The sequence below is a fragment of the Pelecanus crispus genome, chromosome Z (assembly GCF_030463565.1).
Source record: "Pelecanus crispus isolate bPelCri1 chromosome Z, bPelCri1.pri, whole genome shotgun sequence".
Taxonomy (NCBI): domain Eukaryota; kingdom Metazoa; phylum Chordata; class Aves; order Pelecaniformes; family Pelecanidae; genus Pelecanus; species Pelecanus crispus.
The window spans coordinates 32,864,565-32,887,399 of NC_134676.1; the positions used below are offsets into that span (position 1 = coordinate 32,864,565).

General features: G+C 34.7%; 1 protein-coding gene across 3 annotated transcripts in view; it reads left to right on the forward strand.

The window, feature by feature from the left end:
- Window positions 1–22,835, forward strand: part of KDM4C (lysine demethylase 4C) — a 297,099-nt gene that overhangs the window by 43,627 nt on the left and 230,637 nt on the right. For all 3 annotated transcript variants that reach the window (XM_075726866.1, XM_075726867.1, XM_075726868.1), the window contains exons 6-7: window positions 10,760–10,809; window positions 21,305–21,408. In XM_075726866.1, coding sequence (XP_075582981.1) covers window positions 10,760–10,809; window positions 21,305–21,408 — 154 coding nt within the window. The remainder of the gene's footprint in view (window positions 1–10,759; window positions 10,810–21,304; window positions 21,409–22,835) is intronic.

Here is a 22,835-nt window from a genome sequence, read left to right on the forward strand (position 1 = left end):
AATAAAGAGGAATATATACTACAGAAAGAGAAGATGGTTCTGTCTTTGTGATAATGTCAAGAAAGAGAGACCAGACTGTTGAAGAGGGAATGCTTAGACAGCCAAAATTAGATGGATTAGGAGAGTGAGACTGGACCCAGCAGTTTATTTAGGCTGTAAGAGGAGTAAGGGTGAAAAGGAAATTTTTGCAATGGGCAACTTCATTGTTACCTCTTGATTGCCATGGCTAGAACCGGTTTTTAGTGATTTGCCAGTGTAGAATGTGTACCAATACCTGTTCATCTTCCTTCATGAAGTGGAAAAAAGAGGAACGATAGATAGTGGCACAGTAGGGATTGTGGAAGTCTTTAAAACAGGATTTCATGTGAAGGTTTTCAGATTTTGAATCCCACTAGCAGAGAAAATAGTAATGGAGTTATGAGTATGGTGGGATGAAAATAGGTGGTGTTATGGTATTAGTAGTAGACAAAATTACAGGCAAAAGGTGAAGAAGGGAAAGTGTACTTGGACTGATGCTAACATTGTACGATTTAAGAACAAATATGGCAATAAAGTAAATGGGTTAAAAGAGACTCAGCTAGCTGGGGTAGCATTAATAGGACTTTCAGTGTGATCAGCAGCTGACAAAGACTGGTCAAAATTTGCCCAGGTGATGCAGAATTCAGCATGTGTGGAAGAGTCTTGCTACCTTTGCACAAGTTATGCATTGCATTGATAGAACTCATATGTTTTCTAGTTATGTTCTATGTCTAGGAAAAATAACAGATACAGAAAATTACAGTGAAGTGCAAACTTTTAGTGTGAAAAATGGGAGTAACATATAAAACTTCCATGAGAGGTGGGGAGACAATTATGTTCAAATTAGAAGAGGAGAAAATTTGCCACACTTTGCTGAAAATTATCAGAAAAGTTAGAAATAAGAGTATTAGGAGTCATAGAGATGACTATAATCAGAATAGGGAGTTTGATTGTAAAAAGGTAGCTGTAATCAAACGGTGTAGTGGTTTGTCAGGAGTCTGAAAGGGCTATCATTGTGCTTGAAACGGAGCAATCATTTGATAGTCAGAATGTTCTCCATAAAGTATGAGAACTTTGCTGAGTAAGACATGGGAACTGGAAGAGAAGAAGAGATTCTCCCCACCCCCACCCCCCCCCGGAAGAGGATTTTGTACCTTGAAATATTTAGATTAAGTAGGAAAATTTTTTAGGTGGTAACTGACCTTGAAATTTCCCATCTCAAACCAGCAAATGTATTAACTTCCTAAATTAAGTTTATGAGATTACAATTTGTTTATATTTTAAAAATTTATTTATCATGTTTATATATAATGAATATTAACCACCTAAATTATATAATGAATATTAACTACCAAAATGGATAGTAGAGCAAATTAGTGTTGCTTATAGAAAGTGGCATGGGATTCTGGGCCCAGTGTCTGGAATTAGATAGGCATCATTATTTTGATAAAATATGGAGGTTGCAAATTGCCTGTTACCAACTGTGAAACCATTGAGTTAGTTTCATTTTAAAAAATTACTGTTATAAGTTTAGTTGTAACAACATTTTATGGGTTTGCAGCTTTGGAATTTTTAAAATACTAATTAGCAGGAAGAATCATCAGCTGTTGTTCCCCTGTCAATATATAACACGGGCTTCAGAGACATAGTTCGGTTAAGTATTTAGCATCACACTGAATTAGCTTGCAGTTGATGGTGTTATCCATTATCTGTGCATGTACCTGGCTTAGGAAGAACAGAACTCAATGTTTCACATTCTGTTTCTTGTCACTGAGGTGAGAATAATTGGGTGAATGCAAGAGGCTACTTGTCTGATGACCATCTTGCTTGGCTGGGTACAGTAAAGCAACGATTCTTTGTTTTTGATGTGTTTTTATGTTCATACTTTGAACAATACTGTTGTAAAAGTTGCCCCACTTGTAAAACATACCACTTAACTGAGCACCTGACAAGGATCACCAGCTTTCCTTCCAGCTATAGTCATCGTGATACTATGCATGTGTTAAAATTAAGTGGATTCAAATTCAGTTTCAAATTTATCTGCTGCCTACACTTACAAAACTCTGCATTACTGAATAACCAATTACCCTGTTGCACAAAAAGCAATATAAGTGACACAACAATCCAATCCACTTCTTTTATTTGGAAGGTGCAATTTGTGAATTGCAGCGTTGAAGACTAGGGTTTGTGAAGTCACCAGAAAGGCAGAAAAGATAATACTGATGCTTTAATGTTTTTAAATACATGGAATTTTCCATGTTAGGCTTTACATTCATTTTATTGATGATGTTAACTGTCAGTCAAGATGGACTTTTATTCTGCAAGGTCTTTGGCTATGAGATAAAATTAATTTAATTTTTCATACTGTCAAAAAAAACCCACCCAAGAAACCAAAGCCATACACTTATGTTCCTTGTTCAGAATATTGATAGATGTTGTGACTTGAATAATTTTCTTTTGGTTCCCTCACTGTTAACCGTGGATAATATGAATGCATGTATTGTAACAATATTATGTATTTCAGTGCTTCTGATATATTTCTATATAGATTTTTTTTTTTCCCCCCACATTGATGCCCATAATGGGGTTGTGTGGTGAAGTATCTGTGGAGGCTTTCCTTTGAAGAAGCTTCATGCTTATTTAGATCTTTCTTTTCTTTAAAGCACAAATGTCTAGCATTTCTGAAAATGTTATCTGTGGGATTTTTCCAAACATATAGAATACTCTTCTGAGAACTGCTGAACTTTTGTTGATTGTCAGGACTCTTCATTTTTAATGTGGAACTTCACTTTTCTATTCTTACAAGATTTTACAGTATAGATTAGCATAAGAGAATTCTTATGTGAAATATAAGAAGTCTATAGACAAAGTAAGGGGAGAAAGTTTTTGCAGTCCTTAAGGGCAAATCATTAACTATTTGGGCAAATAAACATTTTATGAGCTGATTGTTACTTGTGTATAGTAGTTGACTTACAAATTTTTCTGTAGAAGTTACATGTTCTGATATATGGTCTGGGATTGTAATGTGTAGTATAGGGAGAGTATAGAGAAGACAGAGCCAAACTTCTTAGTGATGCACTGACGTAACAAAGGAGAGGTAGCAATACTCACAACCTGTAACAAGGAGCATTTCAGTTTGATAGAAGGAAAAAAAAAATCACAATGACATTGTAACAGGTTGCTTAGGGAGGCTGCTGAGTCTTCACTTTTGGAAATTTTCAAAGCTTGACTGTATGTTGCCCTGTGCAAACTGATCTAACTTTGAAGTTAGCCACATATTGATCAGGAGTTTGGACCAGATGACATTTAGGTCCCTTCCAGCGTAAACTTCTCTATCATTCTGTGATACTGAATGTTAAAGAAGACGGTGCTCCAAGTTACTTTGCTGTTGTGTGGGATGACTTGAAAAGTTGCTTGCAATTAATGTGCAACCATTTGTGCTGCTAGTTCTTTCTAGTTTCTATCTATTTACATGTTTTTAGCCAATGTTTTTCTTGATCTGCATTCTGAGAAATATAAAGACCTTGGAAATACCGGATTTGAGGAAAAGAGGACCTTCCCTCCCCCTATTCACAAAACAGGTGCAGCAACAAAGAAAGCAGCAGCCTGATAAATAGTTTTCAACTTTGACTTGGAAGGTCAAGAAGAAGCTATGTTCTTCTCCTTGACCAGAGGTTCTTGCGTTGTTATTTTTGCACAAGGTTTTGCACTGCTGCAGTTGATAGCGGCCTTTTAGGTATTGGAATAAAGTTATTGGTTTATTTTGTATAAGCTGTAAGTGTACAGTATACGTGACCATATGTCATATGTTTTCTAACATCTGTATGTTTTCTAACTCTGAAGCCTGTAAGTTAGAGAGGGAAGTTTTCAAGAGCTAATGACCAGTCTCCTGAACTACCTTGTCTGTTGAGCTGTGGGTTTTGATGTTTTTAGTAATGGAAGGAACAGACTACTTCATATTTCAGCTTTGTAGTTCCAGTAGAGCTACCATAGTAATGATTCCATAGTACAAAATGTAACTTCTTTGGCTCTGATGTCTGGAACAATGTTATTCATTGTGGCATATATTCATGTAATTGCTTCCTGAGGCATAGATAGAAAGATCACTATAAAATTTAAGAAATCTGACTAAATTTTTATACTCCTATTGATTATTCTAGTAAAGCTGTGTTATAACTGTGTAGTTTTTCTTTAATACATTATACTGTGCAAGGTGGATGACTTTGTGTTTTAACATTCATTCATAGCTTTAAATTTATTTTAATTTTATTAAAATTTTAAGGTTATTAAATTTATTAATAACTTCAAATGCTTTGCAGGTAAAAAAAAAAGCATCTGTTTAATTCATGAACCTTTTAATGAACCTTCATTTCCTTTATCTGTGTTGTGGACAAATCAAATTGTATTCAATGTCTTTTTTTGTTTGTTTTTTTTTTTTTGCCCCCCCCCCCCCCCCCCCCTTTTTTTTCTTTTTTTTCATCCTGGACATTAGAGGAATGCAAGGAAGGTCAGCTATGAAAGTCAGAATATGACTGACAGTTCATGGAATTTTGTGCTGACCCATAGAATTTTGTACTGACTCACAGGAAATCTGTTTCACTAGCTAACCTGATACTTTTTTTTTTCTTTTAAATGACAAATACAGGTTTTATTTGCTGTTCTTGGAAACTAGGGACTTAACACACAGTCATGATGCTATTACAGCCTGCATTTTCCATCTTGGGAGTGATGTTAAAGGGTCCTTGATAAAAACAAAAACAATTCTGAGATCTTTATATTCATGTATCTATTATTATCATTTAGCTCCACTGCTTTTCTTGCTGTGAAAGTAAAATTCACTTTCTGTGGAAACATACAGACTAAACTAAAAGCATATGTCTCATTCTAGCAGGATATCCTTGGCTGTTATATAGTGACAGCTATGCAAGTCACAGAGCATATTGCAGGTATTTATGATTTTTTACATTCTTTGCAGCCAATGAAGACAAATTGTCCTTTTTCCTCCTTCTAACACAGTTTCCATGAGCGAGGAGTTTGATTTAATTTACATCTTGAATATGGCCTTAAACCAGGATTTTCATGTTGGAATAAACTTGGTGATAGAATAAAAATGGATGCTGATGGTTGAAGAACACTTAATTTTAATAGTTTATGTAGGTCTTGGTGAAAACTTTTGAAAGTCTGAAGCAATGCTGCTTAAAAGTGCATTAGTAAGAATGTTGGCTATGGTTTTCTGCGTGTTTTTTTGTTTGTTTGTTTTAGTTTATTTAAACACTAGTTAATGCCAAGTGGATAGTAGTCATGGCCAACATACAGTCATGTTTCTCTGTTTCATTAAAGGTGGAATAGAGAGAATCATAAGTACACATAAAGTCTATGCAGTGGATTAAAGAGAAATGAAAGGCCTACTTCAGATACAGATGAAGAATAGGATCACTGTATGTTTAGCTACAACAGTAGATTATGTAGGATGCTTTTAAAAACTATATGTAAAACCTTGTTTCAGAAAGCACAACTGTAATACCTAATGTTCTGCTGCACTTAATTTTTCTAAATAAATGTTCTTATATCAGTATCTTAAAAACAAGGCAGTATATCTTTTTAACTTGAAGTTTCAAGGAGTTAGAGAAGATTCAGTGCTAAATTATTAAAGTTTGGATATATTCCATTGAAAAAGTAGCAATGATTTTCAATAGAATCTTGCCAACCAACATTCATAATAATGTGAAAATATTTTAATCACATACAATTGCATTTGTTTAATTTTACTAAGATTATAGTTTAGGTGATTTGCTTCTACTGTGAAGTTATTGCAGAAATTCTGATTGGTTTGTGGCATGTTTTCTGGCTACTTGGAGATTTTTCTTGATGAAGCTCAGGAGAACATTTCAGAGTGTGGAGCAAAAAACCAGATGAGCATTTCTTCCCTGATCTGACAGGGATTTTACTATGAAAAATGTACAGATATTTGTGGCATTATTCTTGAAAGACTTGGTAGCTCTGGGCTGAAAGTGTTTTGTTTCAATCCCATCTTTGTAAGAATGTGAAAATTCTCTCTCTTTTTTTTTTTTTTTTTTTAAATTTTATTCCTGGCCTTGTAGAAATTACAGCTGATCAACTTGATGATGTGGTGCTGCTCTGTTTTTTATTATGTTGTAGATCGTGAAGCAGATATTGTGAAGCAGTGCTACAATTTCTTAAACAATATGTTCATTATTATAAATTGAGAAGCAACTGCAGATCAGTAGGGTATTTGTTCTATGAAAACCTGGCTCAGCAAAGAGCCTTAAAGTAATGAACTGTGATACCATGCTTAACTTCTAGGCTGCTCATCCTAGAAAGTATTTTAGAACCCTGAATTAGACTCTGAGGTTCTGCATGGGTGAAGATGGGTGAAACTGGATGGTTCATAATGGAGTTGGAGCAAGCATGTTGAATGGGGAACTGTCAAATCTAGACAGCAGGCAAGTCTAAAAAGAGGGGAATGTTTGAAATTTTTATGCATATTAATGTTACAAATGGGCCCAGGAGCACTATTACAAATATGTAATCCCCAGTTACATACAATGATTTTAGCAGTAATTGAACTAAAATGGGCTTTTCCAACTTGAAATTGGAAAGCTTGACTTTTTAACGCTTGCAGTATGCAGATATGGGAAAGAGACAAAGGTGATTGAATAAAAAAAAAAGAATTTAAAGCCTAACTCTTTAAAACTCAGCTACTCTAATAACATTTTGTTTCCTGTATTTTACCCTGGAATTACATTAATGTAATGATACTTCTGATCAAGATTTGTTTTGGAATTTTTTCCTCATCTCCTCAGTCTCATTTTGATATCTGTATAGAAATTTAACCTTTTTAATTTGCTTTTTGGATATCCAAGAGCTTTGAGCACTTCGGTTTTCATGACCTATGCTCATTATAAAAAAATTCAAATGGTTATACCTTATACCATAACCAGGGAAAGGGTTACAAGTGTACACCAAATCATACCCTGGCATTGTTTCAAAATATTTGTTGTCAGTTCATATTAAGTGTTTCTAGCCCAGTTTTCCATAAGCACTTTTTATGTAGTAGATTTTATGTTGTCTAATGTTTCTGCAACAGTCTCTCAAATGGAAATATGAAAAAGTTCATATGGCTGTGGAGAAACAATATTAGTTTGCCTTGTATCTTCTGAAATGTTTATTAGTTATTTCTGTTTCTGAAGCCCGTAATTCTGTGTTTTCTTTTGAATTAAGCAGTTTCATCTGTGGTCCATATGCTTTTTGTTAGTACAACTCACTTGAAGATACTAAAGATTCCATTTTTGGTTTAAGGGAAAATAAAAGGAGAGGAAGCTTTTTTTTTTTTTTTTTTTTTTAAAGGTGTGTTGTTACATGGGTGCATCTCTGTGCAACATCTAAACATTCCTAATAAAACTGAACTTGAGTAAAGTCCAGATTATTTTTTTTTCCTGTACTGGATTTTCTTTCTTTGCCATGCAAGGTAAAACTTGTATTTTACTGTAATGGACTAGCAGTTGTCACTGAAAAAATAAATTCATTCTCATAGAACAGAAATTGTAAAGGTAACAGTAGTTCAAAGGTAATTTAGGTTTTCCATCTGAGTATAAAATCAAATCAAATAGTAATGAAAGTAGTTACTAAAATTAAGCAGGTTGTGAATTACTTTTTTCAGCCAAGTTCCCAGAACATTGTTTTTCATTTCATAGAGACAGCTGTCCTTACTGTCGCCAGCCATGTTTTCTGAGCTGAAGACAGGACTGAGTGATCACAGCTACTAGACTACTGTTTGTTTTTGCCTCTGCTGGGGATTTGAAGAATACAGGTAGAACAGGGAACTTACATTACCACTAGTTCATGAATAAACAGTGGACGTCATCGTTACATGATTTTATTAAAAAAAAAAAGGTAGAAAAGTTGTTAGCTTGTTTAAAGTAAACTGAGAAATCATGTAGAAGAATTAATCTTGAACACACACATATATATATAAATGCTTCAGAAACACAAATTAATGGCTTAGATTTAATACTTATTACTTATTTGTAGTTATATTGTTGCCGGTACCCTTGATTTGCTGAATTAATGTGTATTTCACAAGATCTTTTTGAACCATACTTGGCAAATGTATGTACCGTAATTTTTTCTGTCTTTGTAGTGTGACCCTAGCAATGAACAGTGACTCTAGAGCTTTTATCTGACTTTTCAAAATTTTTAACAAGTATGTCTTCCTGAACTAAAAATTAAAATGTAGTTAGCATCAACATTTCCCTTTTTATCTGTTCTTCCCTTTTTATCTGTTTCTTTGCTTGTTATCCAAGAAACATTTTCTTTGCCTCTAAGTGATTTAGCATTTAATGTGCGTTACATTGACTTTTAAAGAGGGCTGGACTTGGCCTTAAGATACGAGAAGTCAAACAAATGTTAGTGGCTGTTCGGTAATGTAGCTAAGAGGAAGCTGGACACAAGATGATGAAAAATATTTTTCCAGAAGCTTTTGACACTGTTGAAGTTCTTATTATGAGCTAACGATTGAGACTAAGAGTGAATACTTTTTTCTCTGACTTAGTGATCTGAGTTTGGGAGGTTTTTTTGTTTAATGTTCTGTACAGCAGACCAAGGATCTAGTAAGATTCATGTCACCATAATTTGACTGGTATCCAGGGCAGGTGCATATATGTTAAAAAAGCTTAGTTTTCTAATAAATGGTGTTAGGAACCAACCTTGAAGGGCATGGGGAGTGACTTCGGGGCTCCTGAAGTCTGATACTACAAAGATGGTCTCCTTTCCTTGGTCCTTTTCTTAGCTGTGAAAAAAGAGCAATGGCAACAGTGGGAAGAAATAAAGGATTGAGGAGTGGATGTTACCACAGACCCCAAATGAAGACAATGATGAAAAGCACCAACTTGCACTGAACGAAGTATTGCTTGGTAATTTTAGATTAGCTAAATAAATAGCTATAGCCCATTAAATTGTATCCCGTCTTATCTTTCAGAGAGTATTATTGAGAGCTTAGTCGTCCAGTTTTGCAGTTTTGTAATATTGATAACTAGTTACATGTTTACGTGTACAAATGGAATCACGTGGCTGCATATTATCACAAAAATGTGGTAATGTACTTTTGGAAGAGTAACTTTTTAGGAAGAATACCAGTCCAACTAGAAGCAGGTACAGCAAAGCAAAGTGTCTAGTTTGAGTTTTTTGTTAGACTTAAACACTGTTTAATAAAATAATGTTTTACTTTATGGAGTTGTGTATTTAATGACATACAGTACATAATCCCATGTATAGCATTTGCCTCCACTGGGGTGTGAAAGATGCATACAGTTTAGATTAGCATGTATACGCTGACGCGTGTGTGATACATAGTGAAGAACAGGCACACTTTGGAATTACAAACGGAGAGAAACAAAATCGGTTTTTGTAAGACAGAAATTCTGGTTAAAAATGCAAACACTGAGCAAGGTCAAGCTGAAAGTCTCTTTTTGTGTAATACCATTTGGAGCGGGTTGTCAGTAGGCACAGGCTTTGCTGCTGTTCAGTTTAGAGCACTGACTTCTCTGGTGGAAGGGTCTTGCTTCTATGCAGCAGTTGCAGTTGTAATAGAGTAAGATTGTGTGTATGCAAATGAGAGCTTGCGGCGTGGGGATGTTTATTTCTTGTGCAAAATGAGGGGCTTAGGGTCCTTCACTTGTTTTTCTAAGTGAGTTGTGAGCAGAGATGAATGAAATCTGTGTTCACAGTGCAGTAAAAGAGAAAAGCTGCGTGCTGACAGTTTGAAAATGTGGATTTGGACTGTGTTGTACAGTTGAATATGCATTTTCTCCTTTTCTGAACCATATGGTTTTATGGAGAAGAATCAATTCAATGCTGTTGCAACATTAAACTGAAACGAAAGCCTATTATGTCACATATTGAAGCAGTGAAAGTCAATAATAAAGCCTAATTAATACATACAGTATATCTATGAAGTGCAGTAAATATGTGAATAACCAAGTGTTCAGAAAAGCAGAATGAAATTACAACTTTTTCAATAATCTTCAATTTTTTACCTGTAGTAAACATTAAAAATAATGTGAGGTTAATGCTAGTTCTTTTATATTGTTACTGACTTGTTGCAGATAGCATATGGAATCATTTAAAAAATAATTTATTATAGGAACAGAGTGATTCCAAGATATGCACAATTCTTTGAATTTAAGAAAGTGTATTTTTTAAATCATTTTTTAACTCTAATTTAATGATTTTACAAAGACAAGTGTAACCCTTTTATTGCACAGCATTGGCTATAGGAAAAAGTAGAGATGTTTAATGCTCATGTATTTCTGTTGAACTCTTGTGTCTTGTGAAGCACAGTAAAAATCAAAGAAATTAAACCTGTATAAATTAGACTTGTTTTATGTGTTTTTGTTTCATTTGGAAAATGAAAGTATATGTGTCTTTTTTAACCGGAGTGGTGTAATCATATCAAATATTGTTAATAGGCATGGTTTTAAATACGAATATAACATTCTTGAACTACGTATTATAATGTTTAAACTAGAAATAAGCTAAAATGTTTTCTTAAAAAAACCCTTCTGTATTTTTTCCTCAGAAATTGCTATATTTTTCCTGTATAATTTTTTAGTCTCTAATCTTTTTGGCTTCCATATTTTTAGATATTTATCATATGTGACTCATGGCTTGTGTAGTAATGATGTCTTCAAGCATTTCATCCTTTTCTTTATGTGAATTTTAGGTATGCCATTCCTCCAGAGCATGGGAAACGGCTTGAAAGACTAGCTCAAGGTAATATTTTCAATATTTCCATATGTAAGATGTTTAAAGGACAAACCTCCAGTGAAGTGAAGAACATTGCTCTTGACTCACCTACTGTGTTTTATTACTTAATGTTGTGTGACTTTTATCGGTCTGTGGTATGATTACAAACAAGGAACACTTTCTGGTACTCTCAGGAATTCTTAAGAAACAAAATCTTTTTTTTTTTTTCTCTTAGAACTTTATTTTGTACTGGCATTTTTAGCTTGGTGAAACTTACGAAAATGAGGGTCAGTATCTTGTTGTTCATTAGACTTTCATTGCTAGTACCTTTGTCTTCTCTGTGCCCTTGCTTTTTCCTCTTGTAGCTTCTTTTCATCGGTAACTTTTGAATCTTAACATCTTAGCCAAATTTGACACAAAGAGAGAAATATTGAAGACAGATGAATCTCTAGAAGTTTTGTGGAAGTTAATGGCTGGGTAGAGGATGGAAACCTGGCTACTACCTCTGGGAAGGGGGAAGCAGACAAAACGTACCAACACTAAATCTTATTTGGTAGCAGCCTGCTGGCGAGGGAGAAGACATATAAAGCTGCTTTAGCCAAAGCATATACTGTCTTTTGCCCTCCAGAGGTGTGAGGAATGTTTATTGAGAAGGAGCAGAGGATATTGTAAGGCTGAGATCTAAGGGATAAAAATCACTAGTCTATAGGAAAAATCTTCTCACATAGTAATTTGTTTTATTTTCAATAACACTACACCTCTCTTTTTGTTTCTAGATTAAGAGTGCAGCTTATGAACATGGGAATAATTAGGCATGTTTCTTGGCCTGGCAGCCCATGTTTTATAGCCTGCTATTAACCATATCATAAAAAGAAAAGCTGGTAATTAGGTATTGTGTAACAGGACCAAATTCTGAAAAAGTTTGTACATTTTCTTTTCATACCCATTTTATATGCATATAGGTGCATAAACTGCTTTTCTGAGCTATTTTAAAACTATTGCTAAGAACAGTAAGATGGCATGTATCACTGAGATGTGAAAGTAAAGACCTGTGAACTTGCAGTCTTAAAAACACGTCTTGGAAAGACAGATTTCAATGTGGATAATTACATTTATTATTCCTAAATTTTCGCATAGTTTCAGCTGAGAAAGTTGTCACTCATTTTTTTGCTTTCCAGATTCTTTCTCCAACTTGTAAAGTATAGAATTCTTCATAGGCATACCTTGAAGTTTTTGCTTTTCACTGGTAGACAAAATGTTACATGTTGTAGACTGGGAAAGTGACACTGACTTATGATAGGATCGTTCAATAATTATTTTTAAGAGTTACAGGAAATGAGCAAGGAGTAAAAGGAACAGATAATTGGAAGAGGTTCAGAGAGGGATGCTAGGACTGGTGAAAAATTTGCCTGTTTGTTTTAATAATTGTTAGTAAGCTCTAACTTTTCAATCTGAAAGAGTGTCAAGTAAAGGGAAGGGGGTATGATAAAGACCTGTGACTGGCACAGAAAAGGTGACTAAAGAGTGATTGCTCACTCAGTCTTCCTGTACAGTTAGAGACTCTGAATGAAGAGTCTTAGCAAGTTCAAAACACACAGAAGGAGATGGTTTCTTTCACAGTATGAACTCTTCACCGTCCATGCTGGATTCTAAAATTTTGTATGGATTCAGGGGGAGACTGGATAACACTGGCAAAGAAATCCGTTAGAGGAGCATAGGAACTGCATCTGGCTTTGGAAGTCTTGGAGCAGCAGCTCGTTGGTACTAGATTACTCAGAGGAAGCAAAGATTTCATGCTGTATATAAACACTTCTCTGTATGTCCACTTTTGACATGTGCTGGGAACAAGATATTTGGGTAGACAAACTTTTCATTTGTTGTCATATGGCTGCTCTGGTGTTTACTATAGATTTCATATTGATTGATTATAGCTGTGCCTTGTTTTAAAACTACTCAGATTTAAATCTTATGTAATGGGTGTGTATTGAAACGTTTTTTTTTTAAGAGTGAGGGAAGAGAATGGGCAGTTTCAGCAACACTTGTTCACTCATTTCTAAAAATTGAGTGGCACTGAGGCATTGTTTGCTGCAGGCTGAAAAAGACCTTCAGGTTTCTCTTTGACATACCCTAATTTCCCCAGATATTGGAGTAACCTATACAAATTTAGGAAGTAGGTAACTTTTGGAGATACATGCTTTGCTACATGGGAGCTTTTGGAGTCACTTAGTGTAAGCTTATAGAATCATAGAATCGTTTAGGTTGGAAAAGACTTTTAAAGATCATCCAGTCCAACCATTAACCTAACATTACCAAGTCCACCACTAAACCAATTAAGGGTAGAGTAGCAATTTCATGTTTCCTGGCTTGGTGGCTGGACTATTTTTAATGAAAGTAGAAACTAGGAATCATTAAGATTGGAAAGGACCTCTAAGATCATCAGTCCAACAATCAACCCAACACCACCATGCCTACTAAACCATGTCCCAAAAGTGCCACGTCTACCCGTTTTTTGAACACCTCCAAGGATGCTGACTCCACCACTTCTCTGGGCAGCCTGTTCCAACGCTTCACTACCCTTTCTGTGAAGAACTTTTTCCTAATATCCAACCTAAACCTCCCCTGATGCAGCTTGAGGCCATTTCCTCTCATCCTATCGCTAACTACTTGGGAGAAGAGACCAACACCCACCTCAAGACAACCTCCCTTCAGGTAGTTGTAGAGAGCAATAAGGTGACCCCTGAGCCTCCTCTTCTCCAGGCTAAACAACCCCAGTTCCCATAGCCACTCCTCATAAGACCTGTGCTCCTGACCCTTCACCAGCTTCGTTGCCCTTCTCTGAACACACTCCGACACCTCAATGTCTTTCTTGTAGTGAGGGGCCCAAAACTGGACACAGTTTAAGAAAGTATGTTGTTAGAAAACTTTAGCCTGAAGTTGCTCAGGCCTCTTACTGATGATAATGGTGGTCTAATACAGTAAGAAGAATGGGACATAAAGCATGGGGAAAAGTGGAAATCTCCAAAACCACTGTTTGCAGAAGCTAATAGATTATACTGGGAGAACAGTGTCTTAATGTCCGAAGGCCAGAGTCAGAATTGGACAGTAGCCTAAATGGGACTTACGACTTCAGTCTCACACAGCGTAACAGTTCTTAGATCCAAAACTGCTGGAGGAGGGTAGGACAGAAAGGGATCTGGCTTCAGGTACACTGGCACACGCATATGTGCTTTTCTACAGCTGGGGACAGGAACCCAGTTCCTTGATCCTTACTGATTGCTATATTTCAAGAAGTTGCCCAGGCATGTCACTCAGCTGTGGTCTGTGCACATCTGCATGGAAGTAAGTTGTCTGCTACTGCTATTAATTATGTATCAGTACAAGTTATAAAGATCTGTGTGGTGAATGAAAAACTACTTTCCATGATGAATCTTGTATAATCAAAACTTAATTATTTTTATTGCAGAACTGTGTTTTGAATAGTAAATGGCAAATAAAGCATAGAATCAGATACTGTACTGAACACTGAAGATAAAATTTCAAATAGTTGTTTATTCGATTATGTTCTGTGAATGAAACTGGATTTCTGTAGAAAAACTACATACTCATACAGAGATTCTTATTGTAACAGCAATATAAGATAGGTGAGTTATTTTCACAGACAACTCTCTTTGACATTTCCTAAGTTTTTAGTATTTGACTTCAATGTCTTCTGAAACGTTTTTCTTTGAGTAGGTTGTTTTCATGATACTTTGGTCCAGCTGATAGGTTAGAATGGAATGTAGAAGATGATGCTGTAGTTCCTAAGAATAAAGATGACAGATTTCATGCTCAATTTGAATTACACATTCAGGGTTTTTTTTGTGTGTGTGTGTGAAACTGCCATTCCCAATTATTTCCATGCTGTGGAGGTTAAGACCTCTGTGATCTTCTCCTTTGCAACTGCTGCCCGCTAAAATGCAGTCTGAGTTTTACAGTAAGGTATCTTAAAAAGATGAAAATGTAAAGTAAGCTGCATGGCTGCAAGTCACTTAATAGTAAACATTAATAAAACATAGTGTAAATGAGACCTTCATACTTAATTGCATGTGTATTGAAAATATTTTTAATCGTATTTTTGCATGAGTGCAACATCTGAAGAAAAAAAACACTGTAGTTTATTCAAGAACGTTAGCTCTGATGACCAGATGCCTACCAAGTTAATTTAATGCTCCTCAATAATTAAAATAATAAAATAATATGATAATAAATGTGACAGGTTGTCCAAGTCAAGGCAGCAGTTGATACATATAATTAAAGGAAGGCTAGAATATTTTCCATTATCTTGTCTGCACATCACAATTACCACACATGCCTTTTGTGCATGAATACTTTCATTTTTGCTTTCCATTGAAATCTTGATTGACTGTGGCACCTACAAATACTTTATCTGAAAGACATTAGACTTGCATCTAATAAAGACAAGTTTGATTTTGCCCTTCAGCTGCTTTCTCATTTATATAGGTTTTTAAAATTTTATGTAGACATAAGTGTAATAAAAATCTCAAGTGAGCTGTTAACTGCAATTTTATACTTGTTATGTTAATCTGTAATACCATGGTATTCTTAAGGATTTTTTGTTTCACAAAATGGGTTAGAAAATAGAATAGAAGCAGAGTGGCAAATCAGAAATTACAGTTTGAAGGATTTTCAAGATCTTTTAATAGATGTCGTCTCCTCTCTGAAACAGTTTCTGCAATTAAAGGATCTGTCTGTGGTGTTCAGTTATGTTAAAGAAGAAACTAAAGTATTAAGTTTAGTATATTGTAAGTATGTAGGGATGTTATAAAAAGCTTTGTATGGAGTGTAATATTAATTAATTTCATGCAGAAAGCATTACCTGTTACATATGAAAACAAGTATAAACAGTTGAAATGAAACTTGTAGAACTTGCATAACTTCTAAGGATCTTGAATCTGAAAACTTGAGCAGGTAAAGAATTGAACTTGATCTCAATTGACAGTTATATGAGTCAAGTTAAGAAAGTCGCATCTAATAGATAATAAACTTAAGGGTATAACATATTCATCTGGGCATAACAACACTCATATTTCACAGCACTTCTTTTGTGGCTTTTGTACTCTGTGCTTTGTATAGCATACAAATTGCTGCTGCTTCTTTGTGAGGATTGTTGTCGTGCAAACTCATCTTCCTAATTTCTTTTATGTGCAACACAGAAAGTTGAATTAGTTCAAATCACTGCAAATCAAGTTAAATAAATTATATGAAGTTTGTATTTATACCCACCAAAGTAAAATCTAAAAATAAAACTACTGGAAAACTCAGTCCTCCTTTCATCTCTGCCTGTGTTCCAAAAGTACTGATCAGTGAATTATGATTAATATTTTATGTGTTCTAAGTCCTCTAAATGAAGATCTGTATAACCAAAAAATTACTATAACTTTGAGCTTAATTGCATTAATTGGCATTATTTTTAATTACATTAAATTACATTTATATATTTGTAATTTAGGGTGTTCTCTTTCTTATGTTTTAAGTTTTATATTGTTATATTTGTATTTTCAAATTTTTTATATATATATCTTTTCAGTTAATAAACTAGAAATACAGCACCTTTACTGTAAAATTTCAGGTGAAGACTTGAGTATGGAAGTGTACAAAAAGATCGGAAGTCTAGCTTCATTCGTTGATTGGTCACAATTTTGATTTGAAAGTTCCCTAAGAATATAATTTTATGTGTGTGTGCTTAAATAAGACTTTATTATGGGCCAAATTGTGATATCTGTGATCATACAAGGTAATATATAGCCCATCGCCCTGTTCAAGTCAATGGAGTTGTAGAACTACTCTTTCGGGAATAGTGTTGTAATTTTTTCATATATGATTTTAGCTGAACAGTTTACTTGAAAACAGTATGGAGACATTCTTAGTACCATAGATAAGCATTCCAAATGTCTTGAAAACAGTAATCAACCAGGGAATCGAACCCCATGCCTTCAGTTTGTGTGAGTGATAGTTGTGATGTGATGTGGTTATCTGATAATGAGCTGTGTGTGATATGTAGGAATGATACTCTCAGGGTGGGGAAAAAAAAAAAAAAAAAGAGTCTTCCAGATAGCAATGCTCGCTGTCCCTCAATAACTTACAGAGTTGAACTTACTTTAAAATGTTCTTTATCCCTGAACCATTTCATGTGTGCTTTAAAGATGCTCAGAGCAGCGATGTTCTGCATGTTGGAATCCTGTCTTCCTCGGACACATCTATGAATCTGCTTAGTGCCCACTGCTCCCAGCTTCCACCAAAGATGAGAAGGCTTTGACTTGTATCTAGAGTATGGATCATAAACCCAGAAATTTTATGGAAGTGTCATTGTCTACTGAGATGTAATAGTGTTGACAAAGGGTGTGTCTTCACCAGCCCAGTGATAACAGTGTAACTGAAGAAGTGGTTTTATTTTGATAGTACAAATAGAATTGGTTACCTTGTGTAAGATTATCTTATTTTGGGTTATGTTATCTGTCAGAATATGTATGTAGAGTCTTCTGAGAGCATGTTTCTGATTGTTGACACAGTCTGAAGCCTATGTTTTCACATATTATTTGCTATTGTTGCTTGTGTTAACTAAATGAGGTTTTTAAGAAACCTGAGTGGGACTTCCAGTTTCGTAGATAACTGTACTCTACCTGTAGTTTATGTGTTCATACCCAAACATTTGGCCACTAAGTGTTGAGTTGCATACTTACCTTGTAGACTATTCTAATTCTGCTCTAGGTGTTGAGAATGTCAGTTTCTTTAAATCATGGACTGGAGAACTTTCAACTGGATGGTCTTTTTCTCATGGATATAAATCAATGAGCAACCTAATTCTGTTTTACCTTGATCTTTGATTACTGCTCATTGGCTGCTATGAAGTAATTGTTTTGAATTGTCATTTTGTGTTCTGTGAGTCATTTCCAAGAAGGTAAGTAGAGTACAGATGGCTAAATGTAAGTATTGAGAAGAGGTGTAGAAGGGTCTGCCATGTCTCAAGAGACCATCTGAGAAACTGGGGTTGTATGCAAATTCCCATAAAATAACTGCTTTTGTAGAACTGATTTATAGTTAATGGATTAGTGGTAATGGATTAAATTAAGATTTCATGTGTCTCATAAAAGCATGAATGTACTGCAGAACATGAATGGTAGTTACATTTTAGATAGATTTCAGTATTTTTTTCTTTTGGATGTGGAATTTCGCTAAATATCCAGGATTAACTGGTAATCCTGTAAATTGGTAATTTTAACATCAGCTTGGTATTTGAGAGTGGTTCTGGTGTGTTGTAGGCATGTCTTGAATTGGCTTGCATTTAATGTATTTGTAAGGGTCTTATGATGTTTCTAATGCAGTGTCCTCTATTCAGTGTGCTGTTAGGTTTTTTTTGACATTTGCTAACCAATTCTCCCACAGGGATTTTCTTTTCTGAAAGAAAAGCTTGTGTGACCTTACCTTTAGCTTGGGCAGAACAAAAGACCTTCTGATAAACAGTCTTGTAATGAGGAAATACTACCTTCCTTTCTTCCCTTGTTCATTGAAGGGGAGTGCTTTTGAGAAAATAAGGTGAATGAGACTGGAAGATTTGAGTGTGTGTTAAGTGTAGATTTTGACAGAGTCAAAACATATTTTATAGTCGTACAGAATGTGTAGGATGCACTTTGATTTCACTGTGAGAGCTTTGTAACCACAGCAAATGTTCTCCTGTAAAATTCTCATAATGGATTTTGAGCAGGTTGTGTTCTGCTGTTCTGTGGTGTTTGCAACTTTCTTAGAATTTGGCAACAAGCTTGCCTTCTGGTTGGAGTTGTCACAACTATTTCTGATCTCTTGGGGCTGTAGTGATACAACTTAAGTTTTGGATATCCACCCATCGTTTGCTTTTCATTGTCATGTATTAAGCTAATTAAGCATATTGCAGTAGCAGAATTTGGTGCAGAATTTGGTACAAAATTTGTTTTCTCAGGGAAAACAACTCAGTCAAACTCTCCCCCCTTTTAGTAATTAAGGTTTTTGCTACTTTCATACCAGTTAATTCCTCAGTCTCAAGTATCACTTTCAGTCACTTTTTTCACAGTGTGTTCCAGTGTATTTCTACTATTATGCTGCTCAGGACTGAGATTTCTTGAAACTCATAAGCTGTAGATTCCAAGTTATGTTTGTTATCATTATGTTATAGGCATTAATTGTGCCAAAATAGTTGGAATTTATTTGCTGGAGCCTGCTAATTGTGGGCTAGTTTCTTTTAACTGTCTAAAAAGTCAGTGAGGCCGAACACGTATGATAAAACTGTACCTACGAAGTACTAATTTTTGAAACTTATATCATAACATTATTTGCAATTCCAAAAGGGACTAAAGAATTCTGTTCCTGTTGGTGGGGAGAAAAAAGAAAGAATGATAAATTTGAATAAAATCTGATATCAGGGCATCTTAACAGAGTTCCTAGTACATTGATCAACACATGTGTACATTACACCTTTGCTGCTTAAGTGCTGCTTCATCTTATGTCTGAGAAATTAGAAAAAATTTGTTCTTCCAGCACTGGGGGGTGTGCTGGACAAGAATGTACAAAGAATATAACAATTATAATGTGATCACCTTAAAATTGTTCTGAAATTGTAAGGTGGTTAATGGACATAAATACAAGACTCATCAGAGAGAAGAAATTAAATCTGACATTACAGAGAAGACTACATATTATGGCAAATTCTTGAGATTTTGTCTTTTGTTCCTCAAGTAATTCAAAATATTTAGATGATTAATTGATTAAAAGTGATTCTTTTCTTTTCTTTTTTTTTTAATAATCGAGTAGTGAGTGTTTTGCTCCAAGGATGAAACTGCTTCTGTGAATGACAAACTAACATTTATGTGAGAGGGATACAACACCTTGTGCAAACATAGTAAAGAGATGACAGAAAGCCCTTTTACTAGTTAAATGTCCTGTGGCTAATTTTGTGTCCATTAAGCAAGGTTTTTATATCATTTGTCTAGTCATTTGTGTTAATTTTTTCCTGTATTTTTCTTGGGTGACCTCTTCTTACTGCTTTCATACAATTACCAGGCTTTTCCAGCAAAACAGTTACAATTCAGTTTGGAGAATAATTAAGTGCTGTTAATATAATAATTATTATTTTTATAATAATAAACATAATAAGGAATTTTTCATCTTTGCTGATTAGTGAGTAAATTGTTCCGCTTTGTCAATCTAGTTCTGCTGACGTTCGTGCTGTAACTTTGTGAGACTTCTGTGATGTTGCATTATAACACAGTCAAAAGTATTCCTCTTGGCTCCAACAAAAGACACATTACAGACCACGTAATACACCTGTACTTAAGTAGAAGAGGGGTTGGGAGCAAGTATTCGGAGAAAGTAGTAGGTGGTTAGATGGCTCCTACTATATTCCTTCCATGTTTCAATCTGATGCTTTCAGGAGCTTCTTGCTTTCGTTAACTACTATGCCTTTCTTTTCCTTTGTTTCATTGTTTGTAGGAATTGTGTTTTCAGCTTTTGAGAGTGTTACCTTCTTTCTACAATGGAGTCTGAAGGGAGGTCAGGAAGGACTAAACTAGCAATGGTCTGGAAGCTTTCTCCCTCTTTCTCCTCATTGTCTCCCATTTTCCTTGTAACATAGTGGTTTCTTAGGTTGAAGGGAGGAGAGCCTGATGTTTTCATTTTAGAGAAGGAAAGATTGGGTAGCTCATTTGAACTGTAGCTGAGGTGCTGTTTGCATCCTGGTTAGAGGGTCAGATGCCAGAGTTCAGTAACACTGAAACCTTGTCTCTAATTTTTCACATTTCCCCTCATTCACTTCTCTGCATGTTCTCATCAACTGGATTATTTAATTATTTAATAAACTAAGGGTTTGTGGAGTGGTACATAAATAATCATGAAAGTTGAAAGATGGAACGCAGTCTTTGTTCATAGAAATGAAGACAAGATATAACGAAGCAACCCCCCCACCACCTGTTTGTAGTTGTACCAGCTATCTCTGTGAAAGTAGTCATACTTTCTAGCCTTTTCTAGATAGAAGATTGTATTTGTTTACTATATAGGTGGTCTGAAAGTGCTAGGTAAACCTAGTCCTTGTGGAATCCTTCTAAATTTATATATTACAGTTGATTTTCATGTGTGCAGGGGTTGCAGAATGAACGTTAACATAAAAAAAACCAAACACAACAATAAATTGTTTCTTTAAAGGGTAAGAAAATTATGCCTAAATTTACAGGCCCAAATTTATTTTAAATTATTTCAGTTCTTAACAAACAAACAGAAAAAAGAAAAAACCCAAACCGCTGCAGAACCTCCCCCTGAAAATCAGTTGAAAAACTTAGGGAGTGCATTTGATTTTTATACAAATCTTTCAGAATGTAGCAATGACATGATAAAAAATTCTAAAACAAGTTTAAACAGTATTATGTATTGTAAAATATTACAAAAATTTCCTACTTCTTTAATTAAAAGATAACCAATTTTGCTTATCTTGTCATATTAGGGTTCTTCCCAAGCAGCTCTCAAGGATGTGATGCTTTTCTTCGCCACAAGATGACTCTAATTTCTCCATCAATCTTGAAAAAGTATGGAATTCCTTTTGACAAGGTACGTTACTGTTTATTTTTAAATTGTGCACTATAGTAAAGATGGGGCAAAATTACCTTTTTTTTTTTTTTTATTTTTTAGGCACTGACTCCATGAAAAGGTGAAAACAAATGCTGGTAGTATTAGGACTTTTACGTGGTTTAGCTTGGAATTTTGTAGCAGAAAACACTTTCAGCCATCATAATCTTATCCTAAAAGCTTCTGTGATTTTTAAGACATTACCAGTATTTTTTTATTTCTATTTCATATCCATGCAAGCTTGCATGTGATTTTCTGTTGACTGAAACACTTCTTAACTAGCAGTATTATAATTTAAGTTGAATACCTAATATTTTAAAATAAATATTTAATTTCTTTATGTCTGTATATTATTTTTCTGATGCAATTAAATGCAACTTTATCAGTATTATGATCTAAAAAGTTTCAGGTGGAATAAAACCAAAGAAACTTATTTAATTTAAAATATATTTTAAAAGCTGTATTTTAATATAGCTATTATATATTTTTAAAGTATTAAATATATGTTAAAAACATATTAGAAAAAGAGTGAATGATTATTTTGTGCTGCTAGATAGTAGCAGACTGGACATTTGATAAGAACATTATATAAACAAAAAGTGGGAAGAATAACTGGCTTTCTTCTTTGTGGATGAATTTAATACATAGCTGGTTTCAAAACCAGTATTGTACTGAAGTATTCATTTTTTTCTCCTTTCCTACAAGATTTTCTACCTTATTGTTTTCCACTTTGAACTTCCTACAGGTGCCAGCAAATAAAAACATTCCTACTGCATTGCTTTTTCTTTAAGTATATTTATTCTATATCCTGAATATTTTGCAAATTCTAGATTTCTAAATTAAGAGCTTTGTAAGCCTACTCAGAAGAGTTGAGCTTGATTCAGAAGGTACCCTGCCTGAACATCTGTTTATGTTAAACTGAGTTTTTAATAGCCTTTTGATAATTAAGGGGTTATGATTCTTGGTTTCCCACTGTGCAGACTGTTTTAAGGTGTCCAGAAGAACCAGGCAATATATACTTTTTCTCACTCTCTTCCTGCTGCAGTATAGTCCTGTAAACTGTCCTTGCTACACTCCTTGTTTATTATTGTGGTTTCTGTTTTAGTGTATGCAGTGTTTATTTATTGATACCATGTAGACCTGTGTATACAAACCTAGCTTATCATGTTCCCAGGCCTAGAATATAGGATAATTACGTGCTTTCTATCTGTTTTAGTTGATATTTTTCTAACAGGATGAAACGTAGCCCATAGAAATATTATTTAAGTGAATGCTTTCATGTATAGTATTGTCATGATTTAACCCCAGTAGGCAGCTAAGCACCACACAGCTGCTTGCTCACTCTCCCCTGGTGGGATGAGGGAGAGAATTGGAAGGGGAAAAGTGAAAAAACTTAAAGGTTGAGATAA